The sequence below is a fragment of the Melitaea cinxia genome, chromosome 9 (assembly GCF_905220565.1).
Source record: "Melitaea cinxia chromosome 9, ilMelCinx1.1, whole genome shotgun sequence".
NCBI lineage: Eukaryota > Metazoa > Arthropoda > Insecta > Lepidoptera > Nymphalidae > Melitaea > Melitaea cinxia.
The window spans coordinates 5456240-5472518 of record NC_059402.1 but is presented as its reverse complement, the minus strand read 5'-3'; the positions used below and the strand labels follow the sequence as shown (position 1 = coordinate 5472518).

The 16279-nt window shown below is 33.2% G+C and overlaps 3 protein-coding genes across 7 annotated transcripts in view; 2 read left to right on the top strand and 1 right to left on the bottom strand.

Annotated features, from left to right (window-relative positions):
* LOC123656582 (serine/threonine-protein kinase S6KL-like) overlaps positions 1-8978 on the top strand; it is a 68216-nt gene extending 59238 nt beyond the window's left edge. The window contains exons 8-10 of the mRNA XM_045592251.1: positions 7732-7823; positions 7992-8184; positions 8437-8978. Coding sequence (XP_045448207.1) covers positions 7732-7823; positions 7992-8184; positions 8437-8547 — 396 coding nt within the window. The 3' untranslated portion in view covers positions 8548-8978. The remainder of the gene's footprint in view (positions 1-7731; positions 7824-7991; positions 8185-8436) is intronic.
* Positions 8979-10390: 1412 nt separating this feature from the next.
* LOC123656690 (cytochrome c oxidase subunit 6A1, mitochondrial-like) lies at positions 10391-11792 on the top strand. Of its 2 annotated transcripts, none has more exons than XM_045592347.1 (3): positions 10391-10576; positions 10666-10814; positions 11632-11792. In XM_045592347.1, exons 1-3 carry the CDS (start codon positions 10486-10488, stop codon positions 11716-11718), a joined length of 327 nt encoding a protein of 108 aa, XP_045448303.1. In that variant the 5' UTR covers positions 10391-10485; the 3' UTR covers positions 11719-11792. The 2 variants fall into 2 exon arrangements, with proteins under 2 accessions (XP_045448303.1, XP_045448302.1); XM_045592346.1 differs by having other exon boundaries at positions 10491-10576; positions 10629-10814.
* Positions 11793-13990: 2198 nt separating this feature from the next.
* Positions 13991-15500, bottom strand: LOC123656254 (putative CENPB DNA-binding domain-containing protein 1). Of its 4 annotated transcripts, none has more exons than XM_045591963.1 (2): positions 15321-15500; positions 13991-14789 (listed from the first exon to the last, which is right to left on the bottom strand). In XM_045591963.1, exon 2 carries the CDS (start codon positions 14787-14789, stop codon positions 14202-14204), a length of 588 nt encoding a protein of 195 aa, XP_045447919.1. In that variant the 5' UTR covers positions 15321-15500; the 3' UTR covers positions 13991-14201. The 4 variants fall into 4 exon arrangements, with proteins under 4 accessions (XP_045447919.1, XP_045447917.1, XP_045447916.1 ...); XM_045591961.1 differs by lacking the exon at positions 15321-15500 and adding an exon at positions 14902-15155; XM_045591960.1 differs by lacking the exon at positions 15321-15500 and adding an exon at positions 14906-15155.
* Between the last annotated feature and the right edge of the window lie 779 nt (positions 15501-16279).

Here is a 16279-nt window from a genome sequence, read left to right as displayed (position 1 = left end):
TTACCCGCATTGTATTTTGACACCTGTTGAGATTGAATTATGGTGGCTGCTGTGTTCCCTGGAGTCTTAGCGTGATATATTATAGCCCATTTCACTTCAGTCTATCGCAGTCCACAGCCCTCCCCAAGTTCGTGCCAAAAATGTCTGTTTGTTATGTCAAAATAGCTTTTAGTGTAAAAATAGCCTATGCATATGAACGTTACACAGTGTTTCTCATTTTCATTACAGTCTATACAGGTCACTGCTGGACATGGGCCTCCACAAGTTTATACCAAAAATAACGTGAACTCATGTGTTTTGCCCATAGTCACCACACTGGGCAGGCGGGTTGGTAACCGCAGGGCTGGCTTTGTCGCGTTTGTCTTGTGGAAATGGAGCAATTAAAATCGGTTAAGTAATTTTAGAGTGGTTAATTGTATACATAGAATAATTTTCTTAGTTATTGTGTATCACATACATATATTAAATTAATATTCGTATAAATGTACTTCCTAAATAAGATAAAATTTAAGTTAAATCTGAAATTACTGACAAATAAACAACTTGACTTTACTATCTACTAGACGACCTCCGCGGATTCAACTTTATTATGTTTCATACTTGTTGTTTGTTACCGCTTTTCTAATGAGCCGGAAAATTCATTTTAATCGCATATAAACTTCATTACGATTTCCTCTCAAAGCAAAAATGAATTTATCAAATCAGAATGTTTAGTGGCTCTAACGTAATACAGTGTAGTAATCAATCTAATTTCATCTAAAATATAATTCTAATACCCGTTACTTAAAATACAACTATTTTTTAAAATCGTGCTACTTCATTATCAGTTGATAAAGTGGAAGCTTCTAAAGCATTAAATAAATAAACCGTTACATGGATGAATGTAAAAAATTATCATAATTATGTCGTCAATCCCGTTTTATTAAATATGTATGGAGTTTACATAATTTTCGAGAGTTGAAGAAAGAATATAAAATTAATATGTAAACACAAACGGGTACAATGTCAAGGCCATTGACCGCTGGACAGCTTGCAGCGAGCTTCGCCGTCGTATGTGAGAGACGTGGTATTTTTGCTTTCACCCACTTTATTTGTTCAAAAAAAATTATTTTATACGAAACAAAATTGAATTATAAATTGTTAATTTATTAAATATAATAAAATAAAGCTGTTCCATTTTACTATTGTTTGAATAACTTATGTTAGCGCTGATGGAAGATCATAGATATGCCATATAACAATATTATGTAGAAAAATAACTTCGCACATACCGCTCATCTTAATATGTACAATTCATCATACATAAAACAGGACATTACTCATTTAAATATTGCGTTTTAATGGAAATAGGACAGGATGATATATCTATCCTTGAGAAGTAATTACATGCTTAGGTCTTTTCCATATATTCTTGTTTTCCATGGTATTTTGGAGTTGAATTTTATTACGTATAAAGAAATATGGTAAATTCATTCTGGATATATATTTTATGTTCCGATTCACGTTGCACGAATCGAAAATAAACTGTGTTTTTTAATTAAGCTCAAGAGATACACATCTCTTGAGCTTAATTTGCTACATTGTGTTAAACTTTTAGATAAACAAAAGCTCGGTCTTAGACAAACCCATTTTCATTATTCAAGATAGGTAACTTTTTACTTATGGTATATGCGTAAATACGTAATACAACTTGTATAAATAAAAATACACTTAGATTAAAATGCTTAGCTATCTCGAAAGTTCTTTCAAAATAAAAACATAAAGACTTGTGCCGATTTATCAATTTACCTGTACGAAGATGGCGCCATTATAACACGAATTCCTATTAATTTCTTGTCAATCATGTATCCATTAATATAAATGATAACGTTAATGTATTCTTCGTGAAGTGGCTATTTATATAGTAATCATTAAATTTTAATGAATCCATCGAGTCAATGACTTTTTAAACTTTCGTCTTGGAGTTGATTGTCTTATTTTCAGCTTTGTTTAAAGTCTAGTTTATTAGTAACTAGTCAATAATTTAATGCCTCAACTTGTTATTGATTTTTAAATAAAATGTTGCGAACTTTTTATAATATTCTATGAAAAATATATATACGAGTGTAAACATAAGGTATCAAAGAGGATCGTAACTATTGTGTCTTTTATATATAGTGTGTAGGTAAATAATATTTTAAATTTTTTAAAGAAACATCCCTTTTTACTTTAAATTTTCTTTAAATCTTTAATCACACATTTGAAAAACATTTTCTTTTTACGTCACCCGCAATACATCGCCAACGAATATTTTTTGCTCCTGTGCGCTTCACGTTCCCGCCCCGTCCATATTTTCGTAACGTATGCTCTTTTGCTTACATTTGCAATCAAACGATATTTTCAAAACTTCAAGTCCCATTTATTCCGGACAAAAACAAATTATGTATGCAATGCCTGGAGACTTTTTTATACGGTTCAAACTTTAATATTATTTTTAGTTACTTTTCAAGACCAGCTTGATGTTGACCATTAAAAACTATATTAGACACGTGAATGCATAGGTTTACCTTAGTAGTTTTTAGTTGCTATTATTGTCTGAGTAACAAGTAAGATATACATTATCTTCTTTGTGAAAACGATGGATAAATAAAATTAATAAATAATTATAATAGCGACCGTTATATCGATTCTTCTAAAATATTCTGGCGCCGCTTTTGTAGTATTCTCGTGTCATTGACATGCGTGTATTTTTTATAATTTCCCAATACGATGCGACTAAAGACATCATCGATCAAGCCAAGGTCGTGTTTCGATGGGACGATAATAGTGACTGTCACACAATGTGGCACGCAATCGCACGGTAAATAGACGTTTAATTAACTATCTCCATTAAAATCTTCGACATCTTTAGGGGCCGTAAAAATAATATACAATTGTAAATATATTTTATAACCAGCGTAAGATAGAGTTTTTATTATTATAGCGTTGTTGCACTCATTAAACTACTTCAACTTAGGAGGCAATTGTAAAAACTAGCATATTAGTTACCTATAAGTATTTTCCATGATGATGATTTCTTGTAGCATATGAAAATTTATGTGAGAAAATATTTACAAGGATGGACCGAAAAGTTCCCGGCCTCATATACAGACGTATATTTTATTTTTACAATATTACCTTCATTGGGTCTATACATCCTTTGGCTGTCACATTATGGTCACAGTATGTTTTGTTGCCATAGTATTTGTGATTTTTAAGGTATAACGTGCTAAACGAAACAAAGGTGTTTAAAAGTGAGTGTGAGTTTTTTAGAAAATAGACAAAATTAAACAACGTGCTGTTATAAAATATTTCTTTAAAAGGGATTACTGAATTGAATCATTTAGGAAATCTGGTCCATCGTATACCACTGTAAAAAATGGATAGCAGAATTTTAACGTGGACGAAAGAGCATTGAAGATATTGACTCTCAACCGAAGAAAATATCCACAAAAGTAATTGATACAGATTGCAGAAACTATAAGCATTCCATGTTAGCGAACACAAAATATTGTTATCAGTGAACTCAGATTTTCTAAGGTATCCATCATCATCATCATCATTATCACTTCAGCTTTTTGCAGTTTACTGCTGGACACATAGGCCTCCACACGTTCGCACCAAAAATGGCGTGAACTCATGTGTGTTGCGCATAGTCATCACGCTGCGCAGGCGGGTTGGTGACCGTTGGGCTGGCTTTGTCGCACCGAAGACGCTGATGCCCGTCTTCGGCCTGTGTATTTCAAAGCCAGCAGTTGGATGGTAATACACCATCTGTCGGCTTTATAAGTTCCAAGGTGGTAGTGGAACTGTGTTATCCCTTAGTCGCCTCTTATGACACCCACGGCAAGAGAGGGGGTGGCTATATTCTTTAATGCCTTAGCCACACGCTTTAAGGTATCCGCTAAGTGGGAACCCTAGACTGCTTCAAGTAGAGCAAAAATGAATTCGTCTAACCATTTCTCGCGACTGTTTGGAGATCTTTGAAGCTGTTCCGCAGGGCTTTTTGAGCCTTTTTGCATACTATGGACGAAATTTGGGTTCACCACCATACGTCAGACTCCAAACAACAGTTCAAGCAGTAGAAAAAAATCCGATGAACCGACGCTAAAGAAAGCAAAGCCAATTTTACCAGCTGGCAAGGTGATGGCATCAGTTTTAACGCACGCGTTCACATGTCTGTCGAAAGTATGACTCATATTCGTGATTGTAGTTTTGAATTGCAGCCCTACCCGGCTTATTCGCCTGATTTTGCACCGACTTTTATGTTTTCTTAAAAAAAAAAATCTAGAAATTTTTGTCAAATGAAAAGGTTGAAACCGCAGTGAACGAGTATTTTGCAGAATTTCAAGAATCATTTTTTAAAACCACAGAAGTTTTGCAAAACAAATGGAAGAAATGCATTGCGTTAGGCTATAAGGATTTCATAGGTATTCGAATTTATTTCTAGAATATAATTATTAACTTTATTAGATTCTTAAAAACTTTAATAAAAATAAATATTTTTTATTACTTCGGTCCAATGATGGTCACATGTAGTAGGTATACTCGTAAATCTAAACTTACTTAATACTTATCAAGATCAAAAATTCCAGAGTCCATATAAGTTATAAATTTTTATTTTTATACGATATGTATATATTTTATAATAATTAACATCGTTAAAATGGCTATTATTTTAACTAATAATTTAGGTGGTTATTGAATTATATTTATATGAATACTCGAAAGGTTAAAAATAAAATGTTCCTGTTAGTAAACAAATAAATATGACCTTTCGAAAATCACGATAACTTAATAATACTAAATGTTTTACCTAAAATACCTAACCTTGCCAAAGATTTAATCTATGCAATGAGGTAAGACAGACCTAGCCCAGTCTATTTATTTCAAGAAGAACACCTTTTAATAACAATGAATAATGCGGAAGTTTTTTTTTTAAACGTGATGTTTCTAATCGTTGGAATATTTTACAGCAATGCTCATCTTTACTTCCTTTGCGTTTTAAATTGGTCGAACGCAAGACGTATTGTAGTCATTACATCTTACTGTTTTGTCGTCTCAACTAGACGAGGACAGGATATGAATAATGTCAATAAAAAATCCGATCCGTTTTTTATGACCACACTTATAATTAAGTTTTGAGATTACTTTTTGTTCTGTAATTAAGTAAGTACATTCTGTACATTAAGGATTTCACTTTGTCAGGTATACCATCAAATTAATCGTAGCGAGGCTAATACGATACATTGAATAATTATCATATCTAAATAATTATAATGATTATAATTATAATTACAATTATATAACAGTACCTACATGTTACTTTTGTCCGTTTGTATTCAAGCGTATCGCGATGGTATTTATAATGTTATAAATACTACAAAATTATCAATTCAAAAAATTTTACTTCATTTAAAAATTCCTTTTACGATTTTTTTCAACCATGATAAAAGATATTTGTATAAATTATTTTAAAATAATTAGTATTTTCCGTATCTACGCAACCAAAATTAATTCTCAATCACAAATGCGCTTGATTCGTGACCAAATCAAAGTGTAGCATTAATTTTATTTGTAACTTAGATAGCGATAATAGTTGATTAGTAGTCCGGTCGTTAATACTAACGGTATGTTACTTTTTAATTTATCTACTTCGAATTACTTCTGACTGCGCGACATATTTTGTGTTGTCAGTAATAAAATACATACAAAGGTGAATGCTTAACAAATCAACGTGCGCATAAATTTGGTTCTTTATGTTCTTGTAGCATAACATATACTGATGAGATGCAAAAACGCATCTCATTCGCCTTTCCTTTGATAAAGCACAGCCAATACAACGATCCACAGTATATTCGTCGGCCACATTGATGTTGCGCCAAATTCAAATGCTTTTTCGTTAAAATTCACTATGGATAGATGAGAGACGTACGTGGACAAATTTTTTATATGCACGGTTTCATTATAATATGTAATTCTAACTACCGTCACAATCTGTAGACCATTACCTCGCCCTCGCGCTAAGGTGCATTTATCTCGATGAACTCGCAATCGTTAAAACGTGCTGTAAATTCCAAGTGTGCAATTAAGGGGCTGGCTCCCTATTTTTAGCCGATGAAGTTTGCTTTTTTCTTATGTAAAATGAGGCAGGCAGACGGGTTGTGAGACCAGGCTGCGTAGACGTAGCTTTAGAAAATTACATGTGGCGCTTCTTGAACGCATTTTACCTCGCATCGAAGCTAGTAGACATATTATATATAAGTATAGTACACACCTATGCGTGATATAATTATGATCAGAGATTAAGTTTCTTACTTCAACTTACTCAAGTTTATACGTGATGAACGTATATTTTTTATAATTTATGAGTAGATCCGAGATGTAAAACGAGTAAGAAGATATAAATTCACATATACTTATGCTTATACGGGACCCGTGATCGAATATTAATGGGGTAGGTTCGCTGGTGTGAGTGGGCGATTATGTGAGACTTACGGGTTAGTTACTTATAGCAGAGTTCGATGTAGCGGTAACACGTAATTTATACAGGTATAACAATTATGAATGTCCTTTTCAGGACTTATTACTTATACGAACGTGTATGATTCACAATTATATAGTTAGTAATTACTCTTATGTCTACACATTCATGTATCTCGGCCTTTTTCTGTATTTATTAATACTTGTTATTTTGTGTCAGTAATCAGTAAGTGTTGCTCATCTACACGGTAATCTTCGACAGCTATATGTGTTGTTTTTTAAATGGATATACGAAATCCAATTATATAAGTATCGATAAAGTATTTTTATACATGATCAGCTAAGAGGGGTTTGGACTCACGTTGAGCCGGGGCTCTGACTATTGTATTATATTTTACAATATCTATGTTTTTAAGTTCGAACTTGCGCTTACGCTTCAGCCTGTAATATCCTACTGCTGGGCATAGGCCTCTTTTCCCGTGTAGGAGAAGGATCAGAACTTAATCCACCATGCTGTGCCAATGTGGGTTGGCGGATATTTTCCTTACTATGAGTAACGATCGCTATCGGGTATACATGATAACAAGCGGGACCGACGGCTTAACGTGCTTTCCGAAGTACGGTGAAGAGACTGCACAAACACCAAGACCACGGCAAAAATCTGCATGGCCATCTGCATGTGCGGGGGATCGAACCCGCAATCGCCAGCGCAACAGCCACAAACCAGTGCTGCGACCGTTGTGCCAACGCGTCGTCATAATAGATCGTCGTCGTTCGATCTAATAGTGTCGAACCACACATTTCTTGTACGATTACTTTTTTTATTATTATATGACTCATACAGTTGCGGTTCTTTACATCCATACGACATAAAATTTAGTGGCCGATAAAGGGACATGTCTATATGGCCTGTTTAACTGGTTACTGTTAATGATATGTCAAATGATGTGTCCAAGGTTGTAGTTTAGTGTAAAATTATTTATTTAATTAAATTTGATTTTGAGTTAGAGTTGAAGTCAGTACAGAAATGGTGTCTGAAGAGAGATAGATGATTAAGGCTTTATTTAAAGACAAATAAAAACTTTATTTAGTAAAAATATTTTAATTAGAAAATAAGAAGTTTACACAAACAGTGTATTCTGTTAATGAATTTGTTAAAAAAGAAGGCTATCAACCATTTAATAAACATAATTAAAATAAATAATTAATTTTTATACAATCCTATAACAGTTTCCGGCGCCTGCTGTTAATGTGTCAGCAACAACGGGCAGTTCTACGCAAATGCCATCTACAAGTATGAAAATGGACTACGAAAATAATAGGTATTGTGCATAACAGTATTACAGAAAGAAAAAAAAATACTATTTTTCTTATGTTTGATAGATTTTTATGTAGTTAGTTACTTTCTTTGACTCCTTTTAATCATTAAGAAAAATTGAAAATTTTCACATTTCACTCAGTTAACGTTTTTTTTTTCTCTAATATTATAGGCTTGAATTTAAAGCTATTCAGCCCAAACCAGGTACTTTGCCAAGTTGCGCGAATGAGTTGTCAAATTCAGCCAGAGGCTTGCTTTTTCGACTCCTCGATACTGATCCCAAAGTTCGCTTACGAAGCTTAAGGCAGCTACAGCAAACAGCATTTTATTTGAAATTTAATTTCGAACATGTCAAATCTAAAAAGGTAAGTAGTTATTACGTCAATCGTCTTTTAAGTACATATTAAAAAAGATAAATAATGTCACATAGAATCTGATGCTAAGATTTTTTGTCTGCTTAAAGGTAATAAAAATAATTTAAATTTGATTTTAATATTTTGTCAAGTAGCATTTAACAAAAAGGTATCTTATTTCTTTTTCTGATATCAGAAACAAACAACATAATTTATATTTGATTAATAATATTTTCTGTTAACATTAATTTATTTTTATTACAGATTTCACCCAGACAGGTTTTAGAACATTTTTTGGGTTCTGCTTCATCCCAGAATAGACGTGATAACTTAGCACAAAATTTTACAGAATTTGATCAACCATTGTCTTTGTAAAAACGAAATGTAAAAGATGTTTACGGTGCCATTTTAGTATAAAATTATATATTTCGAATATATCTACTAAATGTCACAAAAATGCGTTTAGTTAATTATTTATGATCTGAAATAATAAATAATCTCTATATTCTCTCTAGTTATTGTTATTCATTTATCTGTAATAATAAATAAATATAAAAATTTATGTACTACGTATTAACGTTTAAAGAAAAGTTTGTCAACAAGAATATGTATAATTAAATTAAATCACTTGCAAAATTATTGTAAAAAAAATATGATGACAAAACCATAATCTGTATAATTTTCCATTTATTAAATAGTAATTAGTTTTATAATATACTAGCGACCCGCCTTGGCTTCGCACGGGCGCTATGCTGATACTAATTATAAAAATAATATAATAAATATAATATATAATATATGCGCAATAAAATATTTTATTTATGACATCACATTAAAAACATCTCAAACTATAAGTGTTCGTCTACTACATCATGCATGTATTATACATAAAAACCTTCCTCGGGAATCACCCTATTTACTAAAGAAGACCGCATTAAAATCCGTTGCGTAGTTTTAAAGATCTAAGCATACAGACACCGGGAAGCGATTTTGTTTTATACTATGTAGTAGATAGATAAATAGGAGAGAAACAAACAAAACTAAATAATTTAATGCAAAATGGTGGCTATGGGCATTTGTTCTTTACGACAGTTATATAGTTCGCTTCAGCCTGCAATATCCCACTACTGGGCATAAGCCTCTTTCCTCATGTAGGAGAAGGATCAGAGCTTAATCCACCACGCTGCTCCAATGCGGGTTGGCAGATATGTTCCCTACTATGAGTAACTATCGCTATCAGGTGTAACCGGGACCGACGGCTTAACGTGCTCTCCGAGGCACGGTGGGGAGACCCACAAGGACTGCACAAACACGCAGACCACGGCAAACACCTGTATGGCCAATACAAATGTTTGTCATGTGCGGGGATCGAACCCGCAACCGCCAACGCAACAGGTACAATCCATGGCTGTAAGCGTTGCGCCAACGCGGCGTCAGTTATATTAGTATGTCTACAATCCAGTTTGTTAAAAGTTAATATTCTTCTATATTAAATACGTGAAGCAAAAACTTTGTACCTCTTTTTACGAAAATGGTATGAAATTTCTAACAGTTACCTATACTAATATTATAAAGCTGAAGAGTTTGTATGTTTGTTTGTTTGAACGCGCTAATCACCGAAACTATTGGTACAATTTGAAAAATTCTTCCAGTATTAGATAGCCCATTTATCGAGGAAGGTTATAGGCTATATATCACCACGCTAAGATTAATAGGAGCGGAGCACTAATGAAGAATGTTTCAAAATCGGGTTTTTTTTTTCAAGTAACTTCAACGCGGACGTAGTCGTGGGCAGTAACTAGTACTTTATATAGAAGAGTGCAGAATGCTAATTTTTTTTTTAATTATCCATAGAAAATAAAAATGCATTAAATCAATAAAAAGAACACTACCATGTATGTAACATACCACGGACACACGCATATTATATACTCTTTTGTTTATTGTTAAAGTCTGTAGTTAAATTATGGTCGAATTTCGACTAATGGCAGACACTATAATAATAATTAATGTCAAAACATCATTATTAAATAATGTTATTTTTATAATATTATAATAACAACATATATTCATTTCATTAAAAATAAAAACATAAAACGCATTTATTTTTCGTTTTGCTATATTGCTAAAATTTTTATTTCTTTTTATTAAAAAGAAGTGCGGAATAATGTTAAAAATCATTACGAATCCAAAGCTAAATATTTCAAAGACAATACGAAAAATCGATTTAATATTTTTGACACTTGGAGTAGACATTGACATAATCAAGACAAGATAATTTCGGAAGCAGTTAGATTTTTTCAAAGCGCAAAAATGGCATCTTACCTACAGAGGGCTGCGAATTTATATGTTAAGAATAATGTTCGTCTCGCTTCCCATGCAGCTACAGCTGGTGGACATGGCGGTGAGCAAAATTTTCTTAAATTTTAAATAATTATGTAACATCATAACCTTAGGTTAATCTTATCTCTACGTACTTTATATTGAATATAGGTGGCTGGAAGTTGTGGAAGAAGCTGTCCTTCTTCGTAGGGTTCCCAGCCGTCGGCTTGGGTATGCTGAACGCGTATCTGGGGCACCAGGAAGATCATCACGAACGTCCTCCGTTCGTCGCTTACGAGTATATGAGAATTCGTACAAAGGTAAAGATTGAGACACATAATTTACCGCCTTATTTAATATAATGTTCCATACTAGGAAAAATTAATCGTACCTTTAAATAAGACTTTTATATTATATTTATTTAAATTCTTATTGGTGTTGTTCAAGATAAATATTCTGGACTCTAACCAGTTCAAAATGTCACATTGTTTCATTGGTGCTTTTTATTCTATTGAAAAGTAGAAAGTTGATCGTATTAGTTACTAATAATTTTGTTGCATTAATTTAATTAAATTGTAACAAATAATAAATGCTACACACGGAGTGAAACCCCACATTAGAAGGAGACCTTGTGTGATCAAACTCACAATGCAACTAAAACACCCAGACTAAGACAAAACAATATTGTTTATGCGTTTATCATGAATTGGGCTTGACTAGTGACTACTATCAAAACAGCACCACTCTGTTATGTGAAATTATAATTGGCAGAACAAATATATTTTATAAAAATTTATTCAAAACTTAAAATAAACATGTCTTTTTATGATTTTTTTTTTTGTTTCAATTTTCTAATTTGAAGCTAAGATACATTCATTCATAAGCCTATTTCTCTTAAAAATAGTTTAATGACTTGTTTATATGCAAGTGCTTGATAGCCTTGTTTAATAATTGAAATCATATCATATGAATATGGAGAATACCAATGGTATAAAAAAAAACAAGTCTCTTTATGTAAAACAAGCTTGCTATGTTTAACTTCTAGTATTGAATATATTAAAAATCAAATCATGGTGATGCATGGAGAAGTAATAAATACAGGTTGTCTAGTCTATATTTACATGTTGTATTTTGCAGCGTTTCCCATGGGGTGATGGCCAGAAGTCTCTTTTCCATAACCCCCACGTCAACGCCCTGCCCAGCGGCTATGAAGATGACCATTAAAAAAGTTGTTAAATTTACTTTGAGTATTTAGTTAAAAAAGTGATAAGTACCTAATAAAACTGTGAAACTACCTAGTTAAATAGTTTATTTTATCTTAATTACATATTGTAGTTATTAATCAAAAATTAAAAAATAAGAGTACTATATTTTTAATAAGCTGAGTGACTTAGTTCAATTTGTGTATAAAACAACCACTTCTAGACAAAAGATGAAACCTTCACTACATTTTAAGACCTCACAATATGCAGACAACACAAAAGTTCTAAAAATAATTATTTTTTTCCTTTATTGCTTTCATGAAATCTCCTGTAAAACCCTAATTATATCTCCTTTACAGACATTTGTACCCTGTCTCATCCCGTGGGTGTCGTAAGAGGCGACTTAGGGATAACACAGTTCCATTACCACATTAGAACTTAAAAAGCCAACCGATGGCAGGATAACCATCCTACCGCTGGTTTTAAAATAACAGCTTCAAAGACCTTCAAACAGTCGCGAGAAATGGTTAGACGAATTCATTTTTGCTCTACTTGAAGCAGTCTAGGGTTCCCACTTAGCGGATACCTTAAAGCGTGTGGCTAAGGCATTAAAGAATATAGCCACCCCCTCTCTTGCATGGGTGTCATAAGAGGCGACTAAGGGATAACACAGTTCCACTACCACCTTGGAACTTATAAAACCGACAGATGGCGTATTACCATCCAACTGCTGGCTTTGAAATACACAGGCCGAAGACAGGCATCAGCGTCTTCGGTGCGACAAAGCCAGCCCTACGGTCACCAACCTGCCTGCCCAGCGTGATGACTATGCGCAACATGAGTTCACGCTATTTTTGGCGCGAACTTTTGGAGGCCTATTTCCAGCAGTGGACTGTGATAGGCTGAAATGATGAATGATGATGATGATGTCAGATATTTGTGGGTTACAATTTTATGACATGTATAGAATTTTAGTCAAAATTTGAACTACTGTTACAACTCAAAGATCATCAGAGTAAGCTTGCTAATCAAGGTCTGAAAAAATTACAACTGACATTCAGGGCCTTTTTCACCGATTGTGGATAATGCTAGTAGATGGATTACAGTTTTCAACAGTGAAAAGTTTTTGGCTAGGGTTTAGGTTAAGAATTGTCATTTTGAAGTTAGATATGCTTCAGTCTGTAACATCCCATTACTGGGCATAGGCCTCTTTCTCCATGTAGGAGAAGGATCAGAGCTTAATCCACCACGCTGCTCCAATGCGGGTTGGCGGATATATTCCCTACTATGAGTAAAGATCGCTATCAGCCGTACATGATAACAACCGGGACCGACGGTTTAACATGCTCTCCAAGGCACGGCGGGGAGACCCACAAGGACTGCACAAACACCCAGACCACGGCAAACACCTGTATGGCTAACACAAATGTTTGTCATGTGCAGGGATCAAACCCGCAACCGCCAGTGCAAGAGGTTACAATCCATGGCTGTGAGCGTTGCGCCAACGCGGCGTCTCGAAGTTAGATAGGTTAGGGTTATTTTTTTTTTTAACAAAATTATGCCAATAAATGGTCAAATTTTGAGCTTAGATAATTCGAGCCTTACCAAGCTTTTTATTCATTTTTCTCTTTTACTGTCAAATTCATATTAAATATTTATGATATATTTCTATTGGCATGTATTAATCTTAAAGTTGCAGTTTATTAATTCAGGAAAACAGGTTCTACTGGTCTGCAGTCAGTTTTTTTTTTTAAATATGTAGACTAGCGCTTGACTGCAATCTCACCTGATGGTAAGTAAAGATGCAGCCTAAAGTGGTGCACGCTTGTATAAAAGATGCCTATTCACTCTTGATTTAAAGATACCCAAGTTAGTTGGAAAAACGGAAACCAGAAGGGCATCCTAAATTTTTGCGATGTGTATTAGGAACGAGAAACCAAAGCGCTTAGTGTGAAATCGTGGATTTCAACTACGTAGCGGTGCAGATTTCTGCGATGCCTTGCAGTTCAGTGGTAGAAAGGTGAAAAAGTCAAAATGTTTATATTATCATCCATCAAATAGTGTTATCTACAACTGGTCCACAGAAACAGGCCCTTACTCTTTTTATTAAAGGCCAAAGTTTCTAACATATGTTGCTTCAAATATTACAGAAATTCCATAAAAAATGTTTATTTAAAACTTTTAATTTTGAGGAAACTGCAAACTGCAATTTGTGAGAACTGTTTCCGCTTCAAACGAAGTAAATACAAAGCATTTTGTGTCCTTGAAATGGTATAATGATAATAAACTAAAAGTACTTTAAAAAAATTTATTTGATTTAAATTTCACATGCACATATCCACATATAACATATCCTTTATTTTAACATTTTATATTGAACTCCACATTTAGCTTTCACATCAGAAATGATACACTTCTTTATATCACAAGTTAGGTTAGGTGGTTAGTGAGATAGTTTATTTTATTACTTACTTTCAGTTTAAACTTCCATTTAATTATTAAATTTTACCTAACTTTAGTTTTGAAACCATTTTTATTAATTATGTCGATGTGTAAGTCTACTCTGTTTAATATTTTTTGCAATTCCTTCGGATATGCCTTAAGGTTGTCGTGAACAGCGAAGCCATTCTTTCCATCTATTAAAATATTATGCAAAGAAAATCTTTTTCTAAAACGTTCAAACCAGCCCCTGCTAGCGACAAAGTTTGCATCAGAGTGTGGTTCTTCATTTTCTTTTAAAAAATTATAAATTTTTAAAGCCCTTTGCTTGATAATGAAAGAATCTATGTGAGTTCGTTTTCTTGTACAGTCTTGAATCCAAATATTAAGAGTTTTTTCCATTTTTTCTATTATTGGTGCCCTAGAACGAGCCCTCATGTTTGCAGAAAGTGCGGAGCCCGAAGTAACCGATGCTCGTATTTTCTGTTCGTTTCTTAAAATGGTGCGAACTGTAGCTTCATTGAACCCTAAAGATTTAGCAACGTCAGCTGTTTTTTCACCTTTTTTTAAGCGATCTAATATTTTAATTTTCTGTTCCAATGAAATTACATGTCTCTTGTGGGTTAGTTTTTTACCATCTACAGACATTTTCATCTGCAATTTGAGAAAAATGTACGTAAATTTCTTTGATAAGAAAGATCACAAAATACATTTAAAACTGTGTTGTTATTAAGTACGATATTGTGATTAATGAACGTTTGTTTACCTACACACATTAATTATGGCCTCACGAATAGAAAATATGCCGTTGTTTTTATAATATTAAACTTATTATGCTTAACTCAAATATATAGGGAAGAATTTTTTAATTAGTTATTGAAACAGATAAATATGATTACTTATGGAAATAAACAGTAACGTAATAAATTATGTTATCAGTTGTATTTACAGTTTACACCAAAATTACACCAAATTACACTATTGACCGGGACCTGAGTTACACAGAATATATAATAGTCATAGAGTATAGATTATACAATAAAGTTATATTATTATTATACGACTATACGTAGCTATGCTATCCGTGACGAATAATCAGTATTTCCATCGTGCTATAATAATTGGCCTTATATTTTGGAATTTTATTACTTTTTGTTACGCCGCATCCACTCGCTTTGCACTTACCACAAACTTCAAATTGCTACGAATGTTTGGCTTGTTTTTGAGCAGGGCCGTCTTTACCCGAGGGTTTAAGGGGTGCAGCGCACCTGGGTGCGGGGTCCTACGGGGCGCCGAATGCTAGAAATTTGAAATTTTATTGACCTCTAAATGTCAACGTCATTGCACCATCTCATAACTCGTACACTTTGTTACGTCAAATGCATGTACATAATGGAAATATAGGTACCAGTAATCAATTGTTTTCAAATTAAAAAATCTTTATATCCTTCAGATAGTATTAATAGATCGGTTAAGATTACGTATTATTGTAAAAAATTACAAAACAACGATACTATCAGTCGTGATTGGCTTATGTATTCCACATCTACTGATTCGGTAATTTGTTTTCACTGTAATAATATTTAATATTAATGTAAATGCTTTTAATGGTCATACTAGCTACAAAGACTGGGGGCATTTGTCAAGAAATTTAGAGTGACATGAAAAAAGTTGAGGGCACATGTTTTCTCTTAAAAAGTATTTAGATTTATAAAATGACTTATCGAAAGAGCAAACTGTAGACTATGTTAATCAAGCTGAAATAGAACGTGAGAAAAAGAGGTTGACGGCAGTTTTGGAGAGAATAATAGAGATAATCAAATTTTTGGCACGTCAAAATATAGCTTTTCGAGGAATAACTGAAAAGTTGTTTGACTCAAATAACGACAATTGTTTAAAGTTGGTAGAGAGTATTTCAAATTTTGATAATATATTATCAGATCACATTTCTCGAATACATAAAGCTCAGCATCGTATGCCCCATTATCTTGGCCATAATATTCAAATGTTATTTTTATTATAAACTAGCTGACCCAGCAAACTTCGTATCGCCTAACACAAACTTTATCGTATGGTATTAAAGTTCAAATTGACTTTTAAGTATTATCACAAATCTTTTGTATTGGAGTATAGAAAAGTGTTGT

Coding starts and splice junctions, on each gene's coding strand:
- LOC123656690 (XM_045592346.1), top strand. CDS start 10,520: ATGTTAAGAATAATGTTCGTCTCGCTTCCCATGCAGCTACAGCTGGTG. Junction 10,577..10,628: donor TACAGCTGGTGGACATGGCG/GTGAGCAAAATT, acceptor TCATAACCTTAG/GTTAATCTTATCTCTACGTA. Junction 10,815..11,631: donor ATATGAGAATTCGTACAAAG/GTAAAGATTGAG, acceptor TGTATTTTGCAG/CGTTTCCCATGGGGTGATGG.